At 58.6% G+C, this 21,074-nt stretch overlaps 1 protein-coding gene across 1 annotated transcript in view; it reads right to left on the reverse strand.

The window, feature by feature from the left end:
• Window positions 1–21,074, reverse strand: part of CCDC88C (coiled-coil domain containing 88C) — a 113,007-nt gene that overhangs the window by 36,060 nt on the left and 55,873 nt on the right. The window contains exons 10-16 of the mRNA XM_021100083.1: window positions 20,942–21,023; window positions 20,400–20,558; window positions 12,829–12,975; window positions 12,051–12,195; window positions 8,831–9,015; window positions 4,296–4,433; window positions 1,896–2,966 (exon numbers count right to left, since the gene is read on the reverse strand). Of these exons, the coding sequence (XP_020955742.1) occupies window positions 1,896–2,966; window positions 4,296–4,433; window positions 8,831–9,015; window positions 12,051–12,195; window positions 12,829–12,975; window positions 20,400–20,558; window positions 20,942–21,023 (1,927 nt within the window). The remainder of the gene's footprint in view (window positions 1–1,895; window positions 2,967–4,295; window positions 4,434–8,830; window positions 9,016–12,050; window positions 12,196–12,828; window positions 12,976–20,399; window positions 20,559–20,941; window positions 21,024–21,074) is intronic.

A 21,074-nucleotide genomic window follows, 5' to 3' on the forward strand; every position in this document is an offset into this window, starting at 1 on the left:
ATGCTCATAGCAAAGAATTTAGAATACAGAGGAAGATTTTACTTCAAACCCTGATTCTAGTTTACTTTTCCAATATGGGTGTTGACCTGATTTAGGGGATCACGTATGCTAGTCCACATCCCCATAGCTCTCCAGGCAGGTGTCACAGTGACATGCATGCACCCCAAGGCGGGGAACGGCAGTGTGACAGACAGCGGGGCTTGCCAAACATCCCGCCCGCTCCCCGAAAATTTCCTGGCCACCAGGTGACGGGTCCTGGCGGAGGGGCTGTGGGTCACCCCCCGGCTGCAGCAGAGAAGGGCCGGTGTGTGACCTTCTGGCTGTCTTTCCTCTGCCGTGGCAACTGCCCAAACCCCGTGTTGAGATGTGGAGCCATAACCTCAAAGCAGCCTGGACTCCTGAGCCTCGGCACAGGGGAGAGCCTCCCGAGAGTCACCTGGACTCTCACGGGACAGAAACCAGCCCTCAGTGTGGGCAGCCCCTGCGAGTCGGGGGTGGTCCGTGACTGCAGCGCGACCTAAGCTGTGCTGACAGAGGCTGGGGATGCCGGTCGTGTTGGGGTTCTGTGGCTCGTCTGCACAGCATCTTGATCTGCCGGCACTGGCAGTCATCTCTTTTTTTACACGAAGACCTGTCTGTGTTCACACGTCTATTTCCTTCTCCTCCCTGGCACACAGCTGGAACACGCTTCCCAGCCTCGCTGGCAGTCAGGTGCAGCTATGTGACTGAATTCCGCCCTTCGAAGGGTGGTCCTTCTCACCCACTCGGCCTCGTCGACCTGCCCCAGGCAGAGGAGCCAGAAGCAGACTCCAGCCTGGGACGGCCCAGCCACAGGACGGAAGAAACCCAGGGTCCACAGCGTCCACACTGAACCACACGTGTGGAGACTCAACGTCTGTCACGGGCCACGCAGATGCTCGAGTCGTTTATTTGAGCATGGACTCAGCCTCACACACTGCAGGAAAGCCCACAAGATTCTTGAGTTCAATCCCTGGCCTGGGAACTTTCACATGCCACGGGTGTAGCCAAAAAAAAAAAAAAAAAAAAAAAAAACAAAAAAAACAGGGAAAAGTAGGACACATTTACCAAAAAAAAACTGTAAAAGAGTCACACCTTTGATCCTATAATTGTACTTCTAGGCATCTATCATAAGAAAATAGATACATTCGTGAAGGTGCATGAGCACAGGGATGTCCAGTGTCCAGGAAAAGAGAGGAAGCAACCTAAATGTCCAGGGAATCGTCAAAGGCATTACAGAATTAATACCCTGCAGACATTAGGAGTTCTCATCACGGCGCAGTGGAAACAACTCCGACTAGGAACCATGAGGTTGCAGGTTTGATCCCTGGCCTCGCTCGGAGGGTTAAGGATCCAGCATTGCTGGGAGCTATGGTGTAGGTCACAGATGCGGCTTGGATCCCGCGTTGCTGTGGCTGTGGTGTAGGCCAGCAGCTGTAGCTCCAATGTGACCCCTAGCCTGGGATCCTCCATATACTGTGGGAGCGGCCCCACAAAGCAGAAAAATAATAATAACAATAATACCCTGCAGACATTAGAAGTCATGGCTTGAAACCTATTTAATGTAATGAGAAAAGGTCTAATAAGGGAAAGAGAGCGCGTGGAGGTGGAAGGGGGAGTATCAAGTGAGTGTCCACACACATGCGCTCGGGAAGGGACAGAATAAAACACGCCAGGCCATCAGCAGGGGTCATCTCCGGGCAGTAAGATCAAAACAGGTGGTTTCTACTTCTTTTTCACACTTGGGGCATTACTCTGTTTTGAAGGAGACACGATCCAGGGGCCTCACCCCGTCCCAGCCTCTGTCCTGGGAGCACCCGCCTTGCAGCGCACAGACCCGGCCGTCCACGACAGAGACCTTATCTGCCCTCACTCACCTCCCTCAGCGTGGTCAGCGTCCTCGTGTGCATGGTGACCTGCTTGGTGAGGTCCCTGTTGTCCTTCTCCAGCTCCTTCAGCCTGCCGGCCGCGTCCCGGCAGCGGGCCAGCTCCTTGTCCAGCGCGCGGCTCTCCTTCTCGGCGGCCGACAGCTTGGCCGAGCTGTCGTCCAGGACGGCGTCCTTGAGCTCCACCTGCTGCCAGAGCCGCCTGGCCTCCTTCTCCAGCAGCTTCTTGTCCTTCTCCAGCTGGGCCACCTCCTGCTCCAGCGCCTTCCGCTCCTTGTCCGAGCGCTCGAGCTGCCGGTTGGCCAGCCGGAGGGCCTCCAGGTCCCGCTGCAGCGCCTGGTTCTCGGCCTCCAGCTGGCCCAGCTCCCGCTCCAGGGCCTGTGCCTTCTGGCCGCCGCTGTCCAGGCTCTGCTGCAGCCGCAGGTTCTCGGCGCTCAGGCTCTGGTAGCTGAGCTCCAGGCGCTCCGATTTCTTGCCCAGCGCTTTCAGCAGCTCCACGCTCTTCCGCAGCTCCTGCTTTTCGCGCTCCAGCTCCTGGTTCTCGCGCTCCATCTGGGCCATCTTGGCGCTGGTGAAGCGCATGGCCTCCACCATCCGGCGCAGCTCCAGGTTCTCCTCGTCCAGCTGCCTGTTGTCCTGCTCCAGGCCCGCCAGCTGCACCGACACGTTCTGCAGGGCGTCCAGCGACTTGCGCAGCTGCCGGTTCTCCAGCGCCAGGCCGTGGCTCTCTCGCTCCAGGCCGTCCGCCCGCTCACCCGCCGCCTGCAGGGAGCTCACCCTCTGCGCCAGCTGCCCCTTCTCCTCCTCCAGCCGCCGCAGCTCCTGCTCCAGCTCCTCGGCCCGCCCGGCCTTCTCCTGCGCCTGCCCCAAGGCCCGCTGCAGCTGCTGCTGCTCCAGCTCCAGGCGGTTCAGCCGGCCGCCGGCCTCCGCCACCTTCTGCTGCAGGGCCCTGTTCTCCTGCTCCACATCCTTCACGCGGGCCTCCCCGCTGACCTGTGACCTCTCCCGCAGCGTCCACACCGCCTGGTTGAGATGGTCCTTCTCTTGCTCGAGGTCTCTGATCTGCAGAAGACATGACGGGAGAGACCCAGGCCACTGCATGGGTATATTTTAGTGACGTGGGGCCAAACTGGGGGACTAAATTGTAAGCCCCATAAGACCATCCCACCGTGTACCCCGCAACGTCCTAATGGTCCTACAGCATAGCACAGGGAGCTATACTCAATACCTTGTAATAACCTAAAACGGAGAAGAATTTTAAAAACAGTGTGTGTGTATCTAAATCACTGTGCTGTACCCCAGAACTGAACTATGCTCCAACTTAAAAAAAAGGTCTCATGTTCCCCCAGGGGTTGACTAAGGACCCAAGGCAGAGGGCACATGGAGATTCCCATGGAGACAGCTCAGTTCAAACACTCATGGCGGCCAGGATGACTTAGAAACATCAAGTCCATCTCTCCGTCTTACTTAAGACAATGAAAGTGACTTCCTTGGTAGGTTATCCCGGCTGCCGCCGCCTGTGGGCTCCCCCCCCACCGCCTCCCAGTCCACTCTGCACACCGTCTTCCCTCTGCCCTGGACACCCTCTCCTCCTCCCTGGGCTTCAGCCCTGGCGGCGCCTCCTCATCTCCCAGGGCTCGCCCCTTGGGCAGCCCCGGGCCCAGCAGCGCTGTCTCTGTTTATACGCACCCACCCCCACACCCGTGGCGCACGTCTGGAATCATGCCACTTGCCGCCTGTTACTCTGCCCTCTACATAAGCCGCGCCTGGGCAGGGGCCCTGCCTGTTTTTTCACCATACGCAGCACCAGCTCCACCCCCTTTTTTTCTCTACTTCGGAGGCTGAAAACACTCAAAGACTTGATACCCCAGCCTCCCTCTGCCGCCACCTTCTCCCTCCCGTTCCCTGAGCGGTGCGCAGCAGCCACGGCCAAGACCAGCTGCGTGGGAGGAGAGGCCTGACCCTGGGTGGCATCACAGAGCCCTCGCACCAGCGCTGGGGTGCCTGCTAGCGGGACGTTTGCGGTGTGAGGCTAATAAGCCTCAGGGGCTCAGCGTGATGCGCAGGGCGTTTGGGGTCGGATCACTCTCTGCTGGGCGGGGCTGTCCTGCATCTTGTGGGACGTCTGGCTGCACCCCTGGCCTTGCCTCCACCCACCACATGCCAAGGGCAGCTCCTCTCTCCTCCCCAAGTCATGACAATCAGGCATCGCCCATGTCCCCTGGGAGGCAACCTGCTCCCACCGCTGATTGAGAGTTGCTGGTTCCAGCCGCAGCTAGACGGGGTACCTGGTGATCCACGTTTCCCCGATAAATGACCAGGAAATGGCTAAGGCATCTCCTTCCTGCAGACAGGGGTTCCAGGAGAGGCATCGGTTCTGCAGGCACCTACCTGCCGGGCTCTGTCAGCCTTCAGGGCCTCCATGTCGCTCTGCAGCTGTTCTTTCTCTTTGATCAGCTCCTCACTCAGGGTCTCCAAATCCTGGTTACTCTGCTTCTCTCTCTCCAGCTGGGTCTGTAACTTTTCGATCTGCGGAGACAAAAGGCCCGGCCGTGCAACAGTCAGCTTCACAAAATAAACCAGGTTTTAAAACAAAACACCCCTCAGTCCCACAAAACACACTGAGTCTCTCGCATGTGCCGCACCCACAGCACATGGAAGTTCCCAGCCTAGAGGTCACATTGGAGCTACAGCCACAGCAACACTGGATCCGAGCCACACGTGCAACCACGCCACAGCTCACAGCAACGCTGGATCCTTAACCCACAGAGCAAGGCCAGGAATCGAACCCGCATCCTCACAGACATCATGCCAGGTTCTTAACCCACTGAGCCAAAATGGGAAGTCCCTAACAGACCCTTTCTCAAGGGAAAATGTCCAGGCCTTACTCTGAAGGGATCTCCCCACACCTTCGACCCTCAGCTCCTAACCTACAACTTGCATTTCCAGCTCGTGGAAAAGCAAGGTCAAGGGCACCAAGGGTCAGCTTCTCTTAGCCCACCTCCCCTCACTGCCATGTGCCCAAGTGCCCTGGGTCCCTTGCTCCCATCTCAGGCCTTGCCTGCTTTCCTGAGGGTCGGACCACATGCCCAGGGCCACCACCACTGGACACACCGAGGACTTCACTTGGTGGCACTCCTATTCACCCGGCTGCTCAGAGGGGCCTTCTGATGTCCCTCCTTCCTCTTTCACCTTCCAGTAAAACTGTCCCCAAGTCCTGTCCTCTCAACCTGGGCTGCTCTACTGCTGCTGCCTGCCCCAGGCCTGCACAACCACCGGAGCGCCTCCCTGACCCCGAGCTCTTCTGCTGGGATCCAGCAGCCTGACCTTCCCAACTCATGAGCCCCTAGTTTATCCTAACAGCTGGATAGCGCGGTGGACGCAGATTCTGACTCAGTCGGTCCAGGGCAGGGACCGAGACTGGGCTCCTGGGCAACGCCTATGCTGCTGTCCACGTGGGGAGGGCTTCCAGGCTGCTGTTCCTTCCTGTCGACAGCAAACCCCTCAGCCCAGGGGACTGGAATTGGGGAAAAAGCAGGACTCTGGTGTCACCGCGACAAGGGTTTGGAGCCCAGTCCCTCCCTCCCAATGACATGACCATAAGCAGCTGCAGGACCAGCAGCGAGCATCCTCGCGAGCTTCCTCCGCTGTATGGTGCTCAGCACGTGCCTGGTGGGCGGTGGGGGCGGCCATGCTCACTGACCCTCTCGGGGGGCAATGCTCGCTGGGCTCCACCACCCACAGAGCTTCCCACCAGCTGGTCTGCATTTTGACACGGTCCTAGGTGACCGGATGGGCTGGTTCAGGATGGCTGTTCTAAAAAGATGGATCGCAGAGACCAGATGGTTCTCGACACTTTGAAAGATCTGGGACCACCAATCAGAACCTGGAGAATCAGACCCCCGGAGGCCCAAGGACCCCTGTGAGCAGCAGGGCTGAGCCTGCTCCACTTCGGCCCATTGGGGCCGGGGCCTCACAGGGGAGGCTTCCAGAGCTCCTGGAAGGATCCTGGCTCAGGCGCCCTGCCTTCCCGTCTCCCAGGCCTGGGAGCGCCCAACTTCCACAGGAGCAAGTGGCGGGCAAGCTCCCTCCTCCGCCAGCGGGGAGAGGCGGGCCAGACCCACACCTCTCCCGTCAGGCTGTCAGCTCCTCAGCCCCTTCCCCAGGCTGGGAAGCCCCAACCTGGAGGCAGGAGCCCCACCTGGCTGGGGCCAACAGGAAAACGTGCTATAACCCCGTCCGCGTCTGTCTCAGAAGCAACAATATCCTCCTCGTCCTTCCTTGTCCGCCCCACTTGCCAGTACGAGGCCTGGGACTCAGGAGGGCACTGCGAGTGCCTTCGACGGGGCTGCCCACACCTGAGAGCGGCCGTGAGGAGCAAAGGCAGTAAGCAGGTGTTATAACCACAACCCTCAGGCTCAAGGGGGCGCCGGGCCCAGAGGGGCTCAGCCACTTGTCCGAGGCCACACGGTGATGCTGGAGCAGAGCTGGGACGTGCCCACGGGCTGACCCCCAATCCTCCTCACTCGCGGTCGGAGGGGGCCTGCTGCTCACCCGAATCCTTACCGTCGCCACTTTATCCCTGTGGCTCCCGCCCCGAGAAAGCCGTGACTCCAACCTCTGTACTGCTGACTGGGGCTGCTTCTAGTCTCAAGAAATGACTTCCTCGTGTCCACCCCTCGCCCCCGACTTTCTGGTTCTTCTTGCGGTGGAACCAGAGCCCATCCTAAAGGACCTCGGTGTCCCTGCGGTGAACTTGCTGGGCTGAGACGCAGGCCGGCTGCAGCCCTTCCGGCCCTGAGAGGTTTTCTGTCCTTCCTGAAGCACCTGGCTCGGGGGCAGATGCAATTCTGGGCTCCCAGGGCACGTGGACGCCAGGGACCCGCCTCTCAGGCCTGGCTGCTGTTGCCTTCTCACTACTAATAGGCACCCCAAAGGCAGTCCCTCTTCCTCTGCAAATAAGGATTCTTTATTTCTTGGCTCAAAGAATCAGCTCTATGACATCGCCGCAGATTTACGGTCACAGGAAGGAGGCAGCTTCTCTAAGGTCCACAGAAGCTTGGCAGGTTAGAGGGAAGGATATTCACTTCGGGAGCCCGAAGCCAGACCGAAGCCAGCCTGCAGCCTGGGCCATGCTTGGGGTGGTGGGAGAGCCAGGCTGGCACCAGGAAGTCTGGGAGCCCAGGTGACTGAGGAGTGTCAGCTGGTGCCCAGACATACCACGGGGGGAGGGGACAAGGAGGTGAGATGGCTGAGGCTGGAAAACAGAAATTCAGGATGAGCTGAGCTGAATTAGGGTCCAAGGGGCCTGGAGGTGAGAGAGCTCTCCTGCTGGGGCTGAGTGTCCACCCACGCAACACTAGGGAGCATCTCGGGGGTGAAAGCCGAAGCGCCAGCAGGCTGAGCAGGACGGGGAGAGGTGCTCTGGAAGGCAGAGGGCCACCTCCCGGGCTCCTAGCACTGGACACAGGATGGGACTGGGGACGGTGGCACCTCCCTCCGGGGAACCGATCCTGAGAAGAAGCTGGAGGGTGGGACCTGAGGAGTAACGCTGGGCGGGCAGCACCTGCTGCTGTCCTGTCCGGGCAGGCGAAAAGCTCACCCGTCCCCTCGGAGGCCAGCCGGGAGCCGGGCCGGCGCCACTACACTGAGGGCTTCCTGCGGCAGCCTTGTGAGGACCCGCGGAGTGGACGGCTCTCATCCTTCGAAAGGCTGATTCTTTTTTCTCCTGGCTGAGGCTGGACTGCCATTTATAAAGACATCTCCTATGCTAGGCCCACGTGAGTCTAAAGACCTTCGACCCGTCTCACTGCCTTCCCCACGCTGCTCTGCATCAAAAGACACGGCATGAGACGGGGTGGGGGCGGGGGTTAGCTATTGTCCTACGAGGACAGTTCCAAGTATTTGTCAGCGAAAGTGCTGCCAGGCACACAATGCTTCAAAAGACAAGAAGAGTGAGTAATGGAGCCTGGGAGGTCCCAGGAGGGGACGTGAGAGGCAGTCTGCAGGAGGGGCTGTCCAAGCCTCAACCAGAGATAAATGACCAGGGAGCCAGGTCCCTGCCTGCAGCCGTGTCCCCCCCACCCCCGCCACTGCCAGTGTAGCCAAGGTCAATGACGCGAGCAGGACTCCCAGGTAGGTGGGACCCCAAAAGCAGTGGGCCTGCACGGTGGTCAGCACGCTGGGGTGCTCAGAGCCCCCAGTGCAACTGTGCCATCGGAGCATCACCCAGAGTGACCAAGACACGGAAGCAGTCCCGATGGCCCTTTCTTGCACCCGAGGCGCAACCCTCCATGTGAATGGGGGGTCCTCAGAGCTGTAGAATGAAGACTGGTCTTTCAGCCTCTGCCTGTTCACCCAGATGTCTGGGTTCCACTGTCCCGAAAGGCAAACACACTTCGGCCATCTCTTCTGCCCCATCCCACAGACCGAGGAAGGTGTGCGTGCTGATCCTGTCCCGCCACCAGCAGTGCCCTCAGGTGGCCCAGGGATGCCCCCACGACGTGTGTGGGCGTGTCTCACAGCACCGCCTCCTCCCCCACGCCCGGCCCGTGCGTTCTAAGAGCCTGCTGGTTTCTTTCCACTGAGGCTTACTCACCAGACCCCTGCACACACTCACGCACGCCGTCCTCCCAACAGCCACTGCGGGGGAGCCCATGAACCCCGTCTCACAGATGAAGACGAGGCACAGAGAGGTCAGCTCATGTCGGGGACACGCCCTCAGGGCGGTGCAGGCACAGGCCAGGCACCTGAGGACTCCTCTCAATGACCTGCTCCTGCTGCTCTACCGTAACCGGCTCAGGCTCTGCTTTTCTCCCAGCTGTGCGTCCTCACGGACACCTGACGGCCTCGCCTGGCCACCCACGAGCCGCCATATGGCCAACGGGGCTGGGAGAGGGGTGTCCACCCGCCCCGGCCATGGTCACCTTCTTGCTGAGCTGCTGGTTCTCCTTCTCCAGCTCCCCGCACTTGAGGCTGCTCTCCTCCAGCGCCAGGGAGGTGTCCCGCAGCCCCTGGACGGTGCTCTGCAGGCTCTGGTTCTCCTTCTCCAGCTTCAGGATGCGGCTGGAGGCGCACTCGTTCAGCTCAAACACAAAGGACTTCCTGGAGGCTGAAACACAGAGCCGAGTCAGGCCGGGGCTCCCGGCCCCTCCACTTCCACCATCTGCCTCCAACTCTGAGATGGGGCCGTCAGGTCCCCACGGCCTGGGTCGGGCACCCATGGGTCACCTGGGGGCCCCTCCGCTTCACGTGGTGCTGTCAGTGCCCCAGGGTTCCTCAGGCACTTAGGGTCCCTCCACTGGCTCAGCTGGGGCTGTTTGAGCTTAAGAGGAAAGCAAATTACAATAAAGAAGCCAAAGCAGATGTTAAAGACTGTTCACTGCTGGAACCCAGCTTTGACCAGGCAGCTAACCCGACCCTACAACTCAAGGATCTCAGAGGCTAAGAGGGATGGTCAACAGGGCGACAGTTTCTGTGCCCAGCTCTGAGAGTAGTGGGAGTCTGGGCAGCTCAGCAGGAGGAATACGATAATCGGCTAGTTATGTCTGCCACAGGTGGCAGAAGCCTCCATGGATACGTATGCCCAGTACTCGCCATCCCTGGAAAAGGTCCTGTGGATAGAGATTTCATTTTGTAATTTCACAATTGTGTTGGGAAAAAAAAAGAGACAATATATGTAAATTGCTTTAAAAATTCTAAGTGAGAAGAAAATATAAGCTAAAGATAGAAATAAAGGCAGATTATCCACTCGGCTTTCCAACAGCTCAAATGCAAATGGCGAAGGAGGCACAGACCTGAGAGTCGGGAATGGGGAGTGTTAGCCCCTTCATGCCACCAGCAGGTGTGTGACCTCAGGTAAGTCATGGGGCCTTTGGGGGAGGGAAAAGGAACACATGTGAAAGCCTCAAAAGAAGGGGTCGGGGTTGTCGTGCCTTCTCCTGTCTCATCAGTGCCACAGACTCAGCTCTGGGAGCCCTGTCGCACGGCTCATAGGGCTGTGCCCCCACCTGCTGCTTATTCATCCCCCGGGGGCAGGGCTTTCACAGTGAGCACATCAAGCGGGAGACAGATGTGTGCATTCAGACCCTCTGGGCGATCATAAGGACTGGAAGGCATCTGCCACCCCTGAGGTCCCACCTATGCACCAAGGACAGCAGTTCAGACCCAACAAGCCTGAATGTCCCCAAGACCCCAAGCAGCAATAGGCAGCAGAGCCGTGGAGGTGGACGGAGTGTCCGTGGCCCTGACCCAGTCCCAGTGCTGACGCACAGAAACACACACGCTCTCAACACATGAAATGCTCTCAACAAATGACACAAACCTCAACTCAAACGCCCCTATTCAGAGCCTGTGATCATTCGGATGGTACCTTGGCAGCATTCATGGAAAAAAGAACATGTTTTTAATTGGGGTGAAATACACGTAACGTAAAATTCACCAAGTGTACAGTTCTGTGGCATGAGCTACATTCCCACTTGTGCAGCCATCAGCACTATCCACCTCCAGACTTCATCACCCCGAACTGAAACTCTGCACTCATGGGGAATCCTGCCTAAGGCTCTACAGGTTAAACAACAGAACTGACCACAGGCTTCCCTTCCTCGTCCATAAAAGCCAGTGTCTCAAAGACTCTCACGATGACGTAACAATTCACTTCGGAGCGCTACGCTGTTAGTACCTCAAGCAACCAGGGTAATGGGACAGATTTTAATACGACAGTGGCAATAAGAACAGCTGCTCTTTATCGGTGCCCTCGGGCCAGGCACGGAATCATGCTTCATTGTCTCCCCTGTGGGCAGCTTCATCATCCCCATCTTGCAGGTAAGGAGACTGAGGTCTAAGAGAGGTCACCCAGCTAACACGTGGAGGAGCCAGGACTTAAGCCGGGTCTTCCTGACTCAAGAAGCCACCACACCACACACGCAAAAGTGCATTCAAGCTCTGCCTGCATCATGCCTTCATTCAAACCAGCGTTCCTTAGCTCCCAGATAAGCACCAGGAGTTGGAACCCAAGAATAAATGTTGCTTTTTGACCTGAAAGGGCCCACACTACTGGGTAGTCTGAAGGGGCGAGGCTTTCAGAGCCCATAGGCCATCCGGGTCTCTAACAGAAACACTCTCATTTGGCCCAAGACTGTCCCAGGCAGGCTGCACTACCTCTCTGTTCCACCAGGGGGCAGCAGTCCTTCCCGGTGGATGTGCACTCCTCCCAGGACAGGGAACCAGGGTGATCCAGGTCCCAGCACAGTGCACAGGCCCCAGAGCCCAGATACAGCCAACTTCCCTCACAGGTTAGTAGTTTAATGAACTGATTTTAGGTTTGGAACCGATGGGACCCCTCGAAGAGAAGACATCCCCAGCTGCTTTCAACAACCTTTCCATTATTCTTGAGGACAGTTATTGGAATTAAAAAAGCAACCCCCAAACCACCCAAAGGCCCTACCCCGCTCCATACACCGCTAAGTAAACAACTCGCACTACCAGCGGCACGTGTGCTATTTTTGAACACAGGAACTGGCCATTGTTTGCCGAGAGCGCTGACGCTTCCTGCCGCTGTGCTTTCTGCTGCCCCACCCACGTCTCCCTGGCCGGCTGGCACCTCGCCTGCCTGTGCGGGGCCAGCGGTGCAAGTGCAGGAGGGCGAGGGAGAGGCGTGGGGCCTGTGGGAAGCAGCCGCGAAGCAGCCCCACCCAGGGAGACAGGGAACAGACTGCCTCCCTCTTGCACAATTATGCAGATGAATGGAGGCAAGCAGGCCCCCAGCACATTTAGAGCGGAGATCAGTGACCCCTGGGGACGTTTCCTGCCATCCAGAGCTTTTAACTATCCCTAGATCGGCCCACGATGTCCTCCGGGTGTCAGCGTGCTGTAACCTGGAAGCTCCTGGGACTGTCCATCTGGGAACCGGGAAACCGGGCAACATTTAATCTGTGCTTCACATCCTGACACCGAGGCTGCCAGACCCCTCATCTTCTCCTTGGGGAGGACGGCAATGAAACGGTTCCAAATGGCACTTGAAGGAAATCCTATTTCCTGGGGGTGAATGGATGGCCTGACACGGAAGATTTAGCGCCAAGGGCTCCATTCCCTGGGTGAGGAGGCGGCCACAGCCAGACCGGCTCCCGGGCCCCAGGCGCCACCCACCGTCGGACAGGTCTGCGTTCTTGGACAGCTGCTCCAGCTCCCAGCCGAGGTGGGCCGATTCGTTCATGCTCTGCTTCTGTGCAATCTCGAGAACCATGTTTTCCTCCAGCAGCTCCTCAATCCGCTTCTTGTCCGCGTCCCGGTCCTAGCGCAAGAAGAGGGAAGGCATGAGGACGTGGCCAGGTGACTCCCCAGGACTGGCTTTGGCCCCCTGGGCATCCACCCCCATCCTCTGAGAATGAGAGGCCTCCAGGCACCTGCCCGTTTCCTGCACGGAAAGGGCCCAGCTGTGAGGTTACAGCCCCTGAAAGGTACCCTGACTGGCCACCTGGGTGACAAGGAGAGACCTAAGGTCTAACTGATGGCAGTCAGAACACAGCGACTTACAGCCCAGGGCGTTAAAGCTAAGTACCACGGTGACGGGCGGCTTCGTGGCTCTAGGTCAGGCCTGATGGGCTGTGAGAAGCCTGTAAAGTAACTCATGAATCGCAGCTCAACCCACGCCATAAGCACAGTGGGGACCCTTCTTGTAAATGACACACATGTACGCTCATCCTTACAGAAAAGCAACAGCACAGTGGTCACCTCCTGTCTGGGGGTGCTAAGTGGTGCCCAGCCCAGTCCGCTGAGCCTCGAGAGCTACTCTCTACAGTCAGTGAGTTATTGTGTCGGCAGTGGCTCCAAACCCAGGGACTGAAACATCGGAGGAGGGCCCAGCATAAACCTGAAACTGCCCCAATCTCTGCAGACAGGTCTGTGGGACAACAGCTTGCAATACCAGTTCCAGGTCGTGAAGCTTCGATTTCAGCTGCAGGTTCTCCTTCTCCAGTTCGTGAACTTTATCGCCCCGGGCCCGAGCGGCAGTCAGCTGTTCCTCCAACATGGCCTTGGTTTCAATTAATATGATGTTATCTTCTCTCAGCTCCTGGGCAGCAAAATCATATATGGGAACCATCAGATAAAGGCACCTGGCTCATGACGACAGGGTTCTGAGACCAAAACTCTTCTGGCCTCGGAACCAAAACCAACAATCCAGGGATAAGGCTGCAGCCACGAGAGTTCTGTCTGCACTTTGAGCACCTCCTCCTTTTTGCCTGGGTCAGGCCGCACAGACTCTCTCTACCAGAAGGGAAAAAAAACCCCTGAGTGAAGAAAACACTGAACTCCGGGAAGCTGACGCCTCCTTGGGGAGTACGGCCTGCGGCCACCGTGCAACGGCCTCTGACACCCATCACCTCGTCTGGTTAGACGAGCGACTCCACTGACATATCGCCGAGCCCCCGTTTCTTTAACAAGGAAGGGGTGGGGCTGAGTCTGGCCGGGGCTCCGGGCTGAGCCTCATGCTCTCAATGCGACATTCATTCCAGGGATCAGGGTCCCAGGAAAAAAGAGCTATTCAGACAAGGTTTCGCTCAACGCACAGCTCGCATCTGGACATTTTACCCACGTACTCTCGGAAAAACAACAGTTCTCCGCGGTTTCCCGGAAACGGGGAGCTTTTTGAGACAGTTTCCTCATCAACATGGGAACCCCGCAAACAAGCACCTCGGCCTCCCGCGCGTCGGGCACGTGCTGGGTGTGGCATGAGACGGCGGTTCCCCTGCAGAGGCCGTCCCGTGCGCACAGCCCAGCCCAGGCGAGGGATTCAGATCCTTTGCCTCATCGCTGCCCCGCACCCAGTTAGGGGGCTTTTGGGTTCTCTGTTCCCCGGAGCCCCTCAGCCCTGGCCGGCAGCCGGGTGGCGGCGGAGCCTCCCCGAATGCCTTCAGCTCTCGAACACACACCTGGGAACATGTGTGTTTCCCCCCGGGGTGGGGGACAGGGGGTGTGCCAGGCCCGTTCCGCCTGCTCGCTCAAGGATTCTAACAACGGGGAGCAGGGCTGGGCTCCTGACTCTCCACCAAGTTCACTCGCCCTGCACGGGCCAGGACCCAAGGTTCCCGGTGGAGGGCAAATCGCACACCTTCTGGTCAGTGGACGGGGCTGTGGTCAAAACCCCAGCAGCCGTGAAGGGTTTGGTCATTAAAACTCAAAATGCACCCGGGCGCCCCCTCTCTGCTGGGGACGACTGTGTGGGCACTCGCTGTCCCTGCCCCACTCACTCTTCACAAGAGCCCTGAGGGGGAGGCAGAAACAGCGACTCCTAACAGATGAAGAGGCTGATTTGGGTGAGGTAAGGAATGAGCCCAAAGTCACAAAGCCAGCAAGGGGTGAAGCTGGGACTCGAACCTGAGCCAGAGAGCTCCAGACCTGTGTTCTCTCCACTGCCCTCAGGCTGCCTGCAACCCATCCTCAAGGGACCCGTGCAGACAAGAGGTCCCGGCTACAAATAACAACGTGAGCCACAGAGAACAGAGGGGTTTTCAAGCAGGAAGAAGACCGGGTCTTCCCTCTCTGGCCACCATCCCCACTGTTCTTACTTGGCCAGCAGCATTGTCCAGTATCACCATACACTCAGGCCCCAGAGCTCCCACAGCACAGACCACCCTTTCATCCTCACAACCAACTCCTACTCAACCTCCAAAACCCAGCCTGAATTGCGCCCTCTGAGAAGTGCTTGCACTTTCCCTCTGTCCCACTTGCTAAGTCAGGTACTTGGGTTCCCAGAGTGCCCTGGGAGCACTCTTTGATGCAACCTCGAGCTGGCCCGGCCTCCGACCCCAGATTGTGAGCTCCTTGAGGCTGACTATTCTACTTCTGCTCTTGTGGGCCTCACTGAAGTGTTCATTGAACACCTGTCAGCTGAATCACAGGTAGCATGTAAGGCAGGCTCTGAGGCCTCAGAGATTTCCACCAGGCAGGGATGGACAGTGGCGACCAGAGGCAGAATACAATGCAAAATAAGATGACTTCCAACTGCTACTCAAAAATGTCTTAGGTTTCTGGGGTGTTCAACCTCCACCATATCTTAGGCAACAGAAACAGTCAGCTCTGCACACCCCACACCTCAGAAGTGAGAAGCTGCATCCGCAAGAAATTAAGCCCCAGCTCACAGCAGGCCCAGGGCTCAGCCTAGAAGGACAGCCCGAAGCCAGCCTGCCCCTGCGGGCCTGACCCCAGCTGAACCAGGAAGCTATTTAAAGGTCTGACCCAGCCCAGCAAACAGCTGAGGCCACATTTCTAAAGTCACAGGCCAGGCCCAATGGCCAGTCCCCAAACAGCTCGAGAGCTGCCCCTGTTCTCTGCAAGGTGACTGGGAACATGGGTTGACAGCTCCAGTCCTGGGCCTGCCACATGCACTACCAGCCGTGGGACCTGAAGCAAGCACGTGCCCCCCAACCGTGGCTCCCTCCTTCCTATGCTGGGCATGATAATCAGGCTGGGGTGGGATCAGATGCGGTAATGCATGTGAACTAGCCGGTGCATGGAGGCCGAGGCCCATTGTCACCAGCTCATCTCATCCCCATGAGATGCTGTTCACTGCACCACCACACAACGGGCAAACACTAGTTTCCGGGGGTGCCTCCTGCCCCCACAAAAGCACCAAACACCAGGAGGTGGGGTGGAATCAAAGAAACCAGCTCCTGTCCACTGCACTTGGACCACTGCACCCAATGGGTCCCTGAGGTGTCCGAGGAACAGAAAGGCAGCCCTGCAGTGTCCTCAGGTGCAGGGAGACCCCGGCCACTCCACTCAGGGCCGGCAGACCTCCCACTCCCGCAGGCAGGATCGCCACTCGCTAACGTCTGCCTGCCCATCAGGTTCTGCTGCAGCCTCTCAGGCTTCACGGAGGCCCTGCCTGTTTTTAAACTTCCCCTGATGTGAGCAGCGTGGTGTGGACTGAACCACACACCAAGCATCGAGTCTGTCCTTGCTCTGACTTCTTAGTGCGCTGAATTTTATCCAAACTCCTTGGAAGTTACGAGGAAACACAGAGCCCCAAGTGGAAACGGGAGGTTGGAGGTGGGGGGTCCTCCCTGCTCAAGGTGATCTTAGGGCCCTGCTTGTTTTTTTAGGGCCACACCCGCAGCACATGAAAGTTCCTGGGCTAGGGATCAAGTCAGAGCTGCATCTGCGACCTACGCTGCAGCTCTGCCAGCTCAGAAGCTTGAGGAGAGCACTCTGGAATACCGATAATACCATTCCTGCAGGCACTAGCATAACACCAAGCAAGCAACGATGGAGAAGGCCAGCCCTGCAGTGGCCTGCCTGGGCCAGGGACAGGCGGGCTCTGGAGGATGGAGAGACCTGGGGCTGGGGGAGGGGGAGGGCACAGGTGGAGGAAGAATGGAGCCTCAAGGCTGACCCAGCTCTGGCTCGAGGACCTCGGTGGGTGGGAGGATGGCGAGTCCAGCCTAGAGACCGCGCGGGCGGGCGGGAGGGGACCGACCGTGGATTTGGACATGCTGACCCTGAGCTGGGCTGAGGTCTGCGGCATGGGGAAGACCCGGCCCGAGGCGGAGACCTGAGCTGAAGGTGGCAGGAGGCAGAGAAGATAAGGTGGAGAAAGGCCAGGTGGGAGGGCAGAGCAAGGTGGGCCCCGGAGGATGAAGTCAGGGGCTCAGGAGAGCCAGCGAGAGAGGAGAGGAGGGCAGCGGTGTCGTGGCCACAGGGAAGGTGGGCAAGTGCCCGCTGGGCCTGGCACCGGCATCGTGGGCCGTGATTCTCAAGCCTGGTTTCAGGTGAGTGGAGGTGGAGCCGATCTGGGGCGCGGATGGGTTAGAAGGTGAGGAAACCAAGGACACGGCTGCTGTTCTCCTCTCACAGGGGCCTGGAGAGGGACGAGGGAGTGGGGAGGGGTGCTGGGGGGGGGAGCGGTGAGGGTTTTGTTTTAATTAAAGGTGGGAGCATCTTGACGAACCCGAGGATCTGCCTCACATCCATGTATCCTGGGTCCCTGCCCCTGCTGAAAAGGACAAAGCTGTAGTTTCTGACTCAGGAACCGCACTCTGGTGGGGAGTGGGGCTTGGTCAGAGGCCCCGTCTCCACAGCCCATCTCCCCGCTTGAACTTGGGCACCTCGGAGCAGGGGGCGGGGTGGGAGGGTGGTCATGAGAATGAGAGGTGGGTGTGCGTGTGCACCACCCCAGGACTCCCCATTAAGCCAGCTCCTGACGCCTCACCAATGACCCAGCAGTCACTGCAGGGACTGTCTCCAGGGGTCCCCATCTCTGTGGAGGGGGGGCCTGGCTCGTATCAGCTCCTTGGGAACATGTGCGATGCCAGGTCACAAGGGTCTCAGAGATGCACAGACCACTCATCTTTATCCAGATGGGGACGAGACTTGTCCAGCAGGCAGCAGCTAGGGGTGGCAGTCAGCGCTGTGCCCTGCTACGTCTCTGCCTCTCAGACCACGGTTTCTCTCAGAGTCAGCACGGACCAGGAAGCCCTAAAATCTCCGAGAGGAGTGGAAACAGGCCCACCGCGTCCTCACCCTGCTCAGGACGCAAATGGCACTTACACATCTGTCCTCGCTATTGGGAATTTCAGCCAATAACAAAACACACGGCGACAGGAATCGCCCAGGCAATCGTTCTGCCACTGTCCTCCTCCCACTTGGCCCTCGTGGGAGCAAGCCCCGTGCCCTGACAGCAGTAGGGTGTGACAGCTCTGTGCAAAGGCACGTCAAGGACCACCCCGGGCATCCACCCCACACGGCCCACTCTACCTAGGGTGCCCACACCACTCTCCTTTCCCTGCTTTTTTTGTTTGTTTGTTTTTAGAGCTGCACCTGCGGCATATGGAAGTTCCCAGGTGAGCAGCTGGAGCTGCAGCTGCCGGCCTACGCCACAGCCAGAGCCGCAGCAATGCTGGATCCGAGCTGCATCTGCAACCTAGCTAGAGCTTGCAGCAACGCCAGATCCTTAACCCACTGAGCAAGGCGAGGGATGAAACCTGCATCCTCACAGATGACATCCTGGGTTCTTAACCTGCTGAGCCAACATTGGGAACTCTCTCCTCTGCCTGTTTTAATCCTTATGTAAATCAGGCTAGAACCCACACAAAAGCCGCCAGAAGTTTAAAAACAAAACATGGAAATTTGTGTTCCATATTATTCTTACCAAAATTAACCTTGCCTTCCCCCTGAACCCTTTATCTCTTTCTCCCGCGTGGCCCTAACACACTCTCCCTTTGTGACGTGCAGCTGTTTCTCAGCGGCGAGACTGGACAGGCTCTGGGGCAGGGCACCGGGGCCGCCTGTCACTCCCCTGAACCAGGAGGCTCGCCCTCTGCAAGGTGCTGTCCACAAATGTGGGCCGGCTTGAGAATATGGTCACGCTCCTGGCCATGCTTGAGAATGTGGTCTGCTCTGCTGCCTGTCCCCATTCCAGAGGAGACGCAAGTTCATGCTTCCTCCCCATCCCCCCCGAGACCACAAGTGTTCTCATCCCTGAGCAACGGCTTTTTACTCAACTTGTGCGGTGATTACCAGGTGCCACCTATGTGCCAGGCCCTGGGCGCGCCGTCAGATGAGACCCAGGCCCTGTCCTCAGAGCTCCGGGTCCACACAAAGCCTCTGGCCACGCAGGGCAGATGGCGGGTCTGCAGACGGCTTGCAAGGCCGCTGTACCAGCTCCGATCCAAGAAGGAAGGCACAAGCGCTCCTTTTCTCTGCTGCTCTCGGAGCCCGGATGCTACGGGCATCCGAGAAGGGCACAGTGCTTCCTCTCTGCGGTGACCTGGACTCTCTGACCAGGCCCACCTCACCAGCCAGCCTCCAGTGCAAAATATCCACAGCCCCATGTGTGTCACTGGCTGCCCCCAAGGACACATTCCACACAGACAGAAAGGGTGGGACTACTTCTTGCAATTAACGAAAAGAATTTAAGGTGTTACTAACCTCATGGCAATGTCACTCTGAAAATCAGCAATCAACAGTAAAATACTGCTGTTCCCTTAAGAAGCAGGAAATTTAAGCCCAAGGAAAAAGAGTTCCCATGCAAAACTGCCCTAGAAGTCAGGAAGCACCCTGATGCAGGGAGCAAGGCCCATTTGTGTCTGGACCCCCTGCTCCTGATGCAGGGTGTGGCCCCATGCAGGTGCTCGGTCCCTGTGTCTGCGTGACTGAGTGAGGCGGCTAGGACAAAGCCAGGAATGAGCAGACACTGGGACTGGACCCTGAAACCCATGCCCTCTGCAGACGGTGCAGGGGCGAGATGTGGGGCCCCCTCCATCCGTGATCCCACTCTGGGGCGGCATGAGGTCCCCGAGTGCAGGAGGGGCTGCTGAGCGGCGCTCTGGGGAAATTCCTGCATGACTGTCCCTGACTCTCCCAATGGTGGCATTTCCAGACAAGGTCTGAAAGCCCCACAGCACACCCGCGTCCTGGAACCTGTCTGTGCCGGGATGGATGCCTCTGGAATTCAGCAGGGCCAGTGAACCATCTCTAGGACAAAGCCGAGAGCTGGCTCCCACCCCACCCTCGCTCGGCACCCAGGCAGGGGAGTAGGGGGAGTGGCACGTCACTAACATTCCTCAGAAAACAGACGCTCCCTGAGCAGGTCTGAGGAACCAGCAGGGCCTGGACCGCAGCCTTTCCCAAGCTGCCTCCACCTGGCTTGGGGCCCCAGGGCCCACCTACAGCCAGAGAGCACGTTGGGGCCCAACAGCCTGCCCGTGGCACACGTGCTGGCGGGGAGAGGGCGACCCTGTGCTCCCCAGAGCTGCGTTCGGTCCCCTCAAAAGTCTCCTAGGTGGCGAGGAGAGACCTGGGGACTGTTTCCTACCATCAACGCGGCCTCTCAGTTAAGCGCTGACATCCTGACCTCAGCCAGCTCATTAAAACACCCCCGAACCCCGAGATTGGTAACGGCGGCAAAATTCCTCACTTCTCAGCAAAGAGGATCCAGGGATAGTCGGGGCGGGCTGTCAGCACAACAGAGACCCCACCTGGATCCTGGTCTCTGTCCCCCCTCCAGCCTCAACACCCCCTCCACCGCCGCCGCAACTACCCACAACCTCAGTACCAGCAGAGGGTCCGCCGGTGGCACGGGCCCAGCCCCCAGATCTTTTACCTCCTTCATCTTAAAAAGCTCCTAAGGTAGTACAATTCTATTTTATGGACGAGGAAGCGGGTCTTGGCAAGATTTAGCCATAGGAACTACAAGAAGTCCAAAAAAAGAAGACAGGTGAATAGAAAAGGTCATCGCTGTGGCATCAAGCGGGAGAAGGAAAAATCCGGAAAGAACTGAGAACTCTTCATCGCCGACCGCACTCCTGCCCTCGCCCGTCTGACACCAGGAGGTGGAGGGGCGGCAGAGGAGCAGACAGGCTGCGGGGAAATCTCACAGCTCCTCGGCCCCAACCCGCCAAGGACGGAGCAGCGAGGGGGCAGGTGCTGCTGAGGAAGGGTCTGGAGAGGCGTCTGGGAGCCCCGCCAGCCTCGCCCCACCGGAGGCTGGGCGCTCACCTCCATGCGGGCCTTGTAGAAGTCCACGTCGTGCAGCTTCTCCCGGCAGCGCACCAGCTCCATCTCCAGCCTCTCCACGCGGTTCGCCTTCTCCCTCAGGGAATCCAGCTCATCGCGATAGGCGCGAGCAGACCGCGCGTCAGCTGCCAGCTGGATGTTCTGGGAGATGGGCAAAGACAGGGCAGCCTAGCCTGGGGGTCCTACCCCGGGAGGGAAGAGAGGGCCACGCCTCTGACGTGCAGCCTTTCCAGGACATCTCGGTGGTGGAGGGGTGGCAGGTGCAGGCCGCTGCCTGGGGTCCCCACGTGCTGTCACTAAGAAACACTCCCCCCCGCACACTCGCTGCCCCAGTCATCCTCGGACAACTGCTCTCAGGCCCTGTTCCTTTGAGCAGGAAGAAAATAGCCTTGGCTGGAAGCTCCCGTGTTGCATACCTGAACCCCTGGGCCAGGTTACTGGGGCGTCCCAGCCCTCCCGCTCCCTGGACACAGATGCAACACACACATGTGCACAGACACACACGCACACTCCATCCTGCTCACCTCCTGCTTGACTTTCTGCAGCTCCAGCACCAGCTGATCCACCTCATGCCTGGTGTCCACAAGCTGCTCTGTCTTCTCCTCCCTGCGGGTGGTGGGAGGAAGTCTGGTGAGAGGGCCCACTGGGCCAGGGCTG

The sequence above is a fragment of the Sus scrofa genome, chromosome 7 (assembly GCF_000003025.6).
Source record: "Sus scrofa isolate TJ Tabasco breed Duroc chromosome 7, Sscrofa11.1, whole genome shotgun sequence".
NCBI classification, from domain to species: domain Eukaryota; kingdom Metazoa; phylum Chordata; class Mammalia; order Artiodactyla; family Suidae; genus Sus; species Sus scrofa.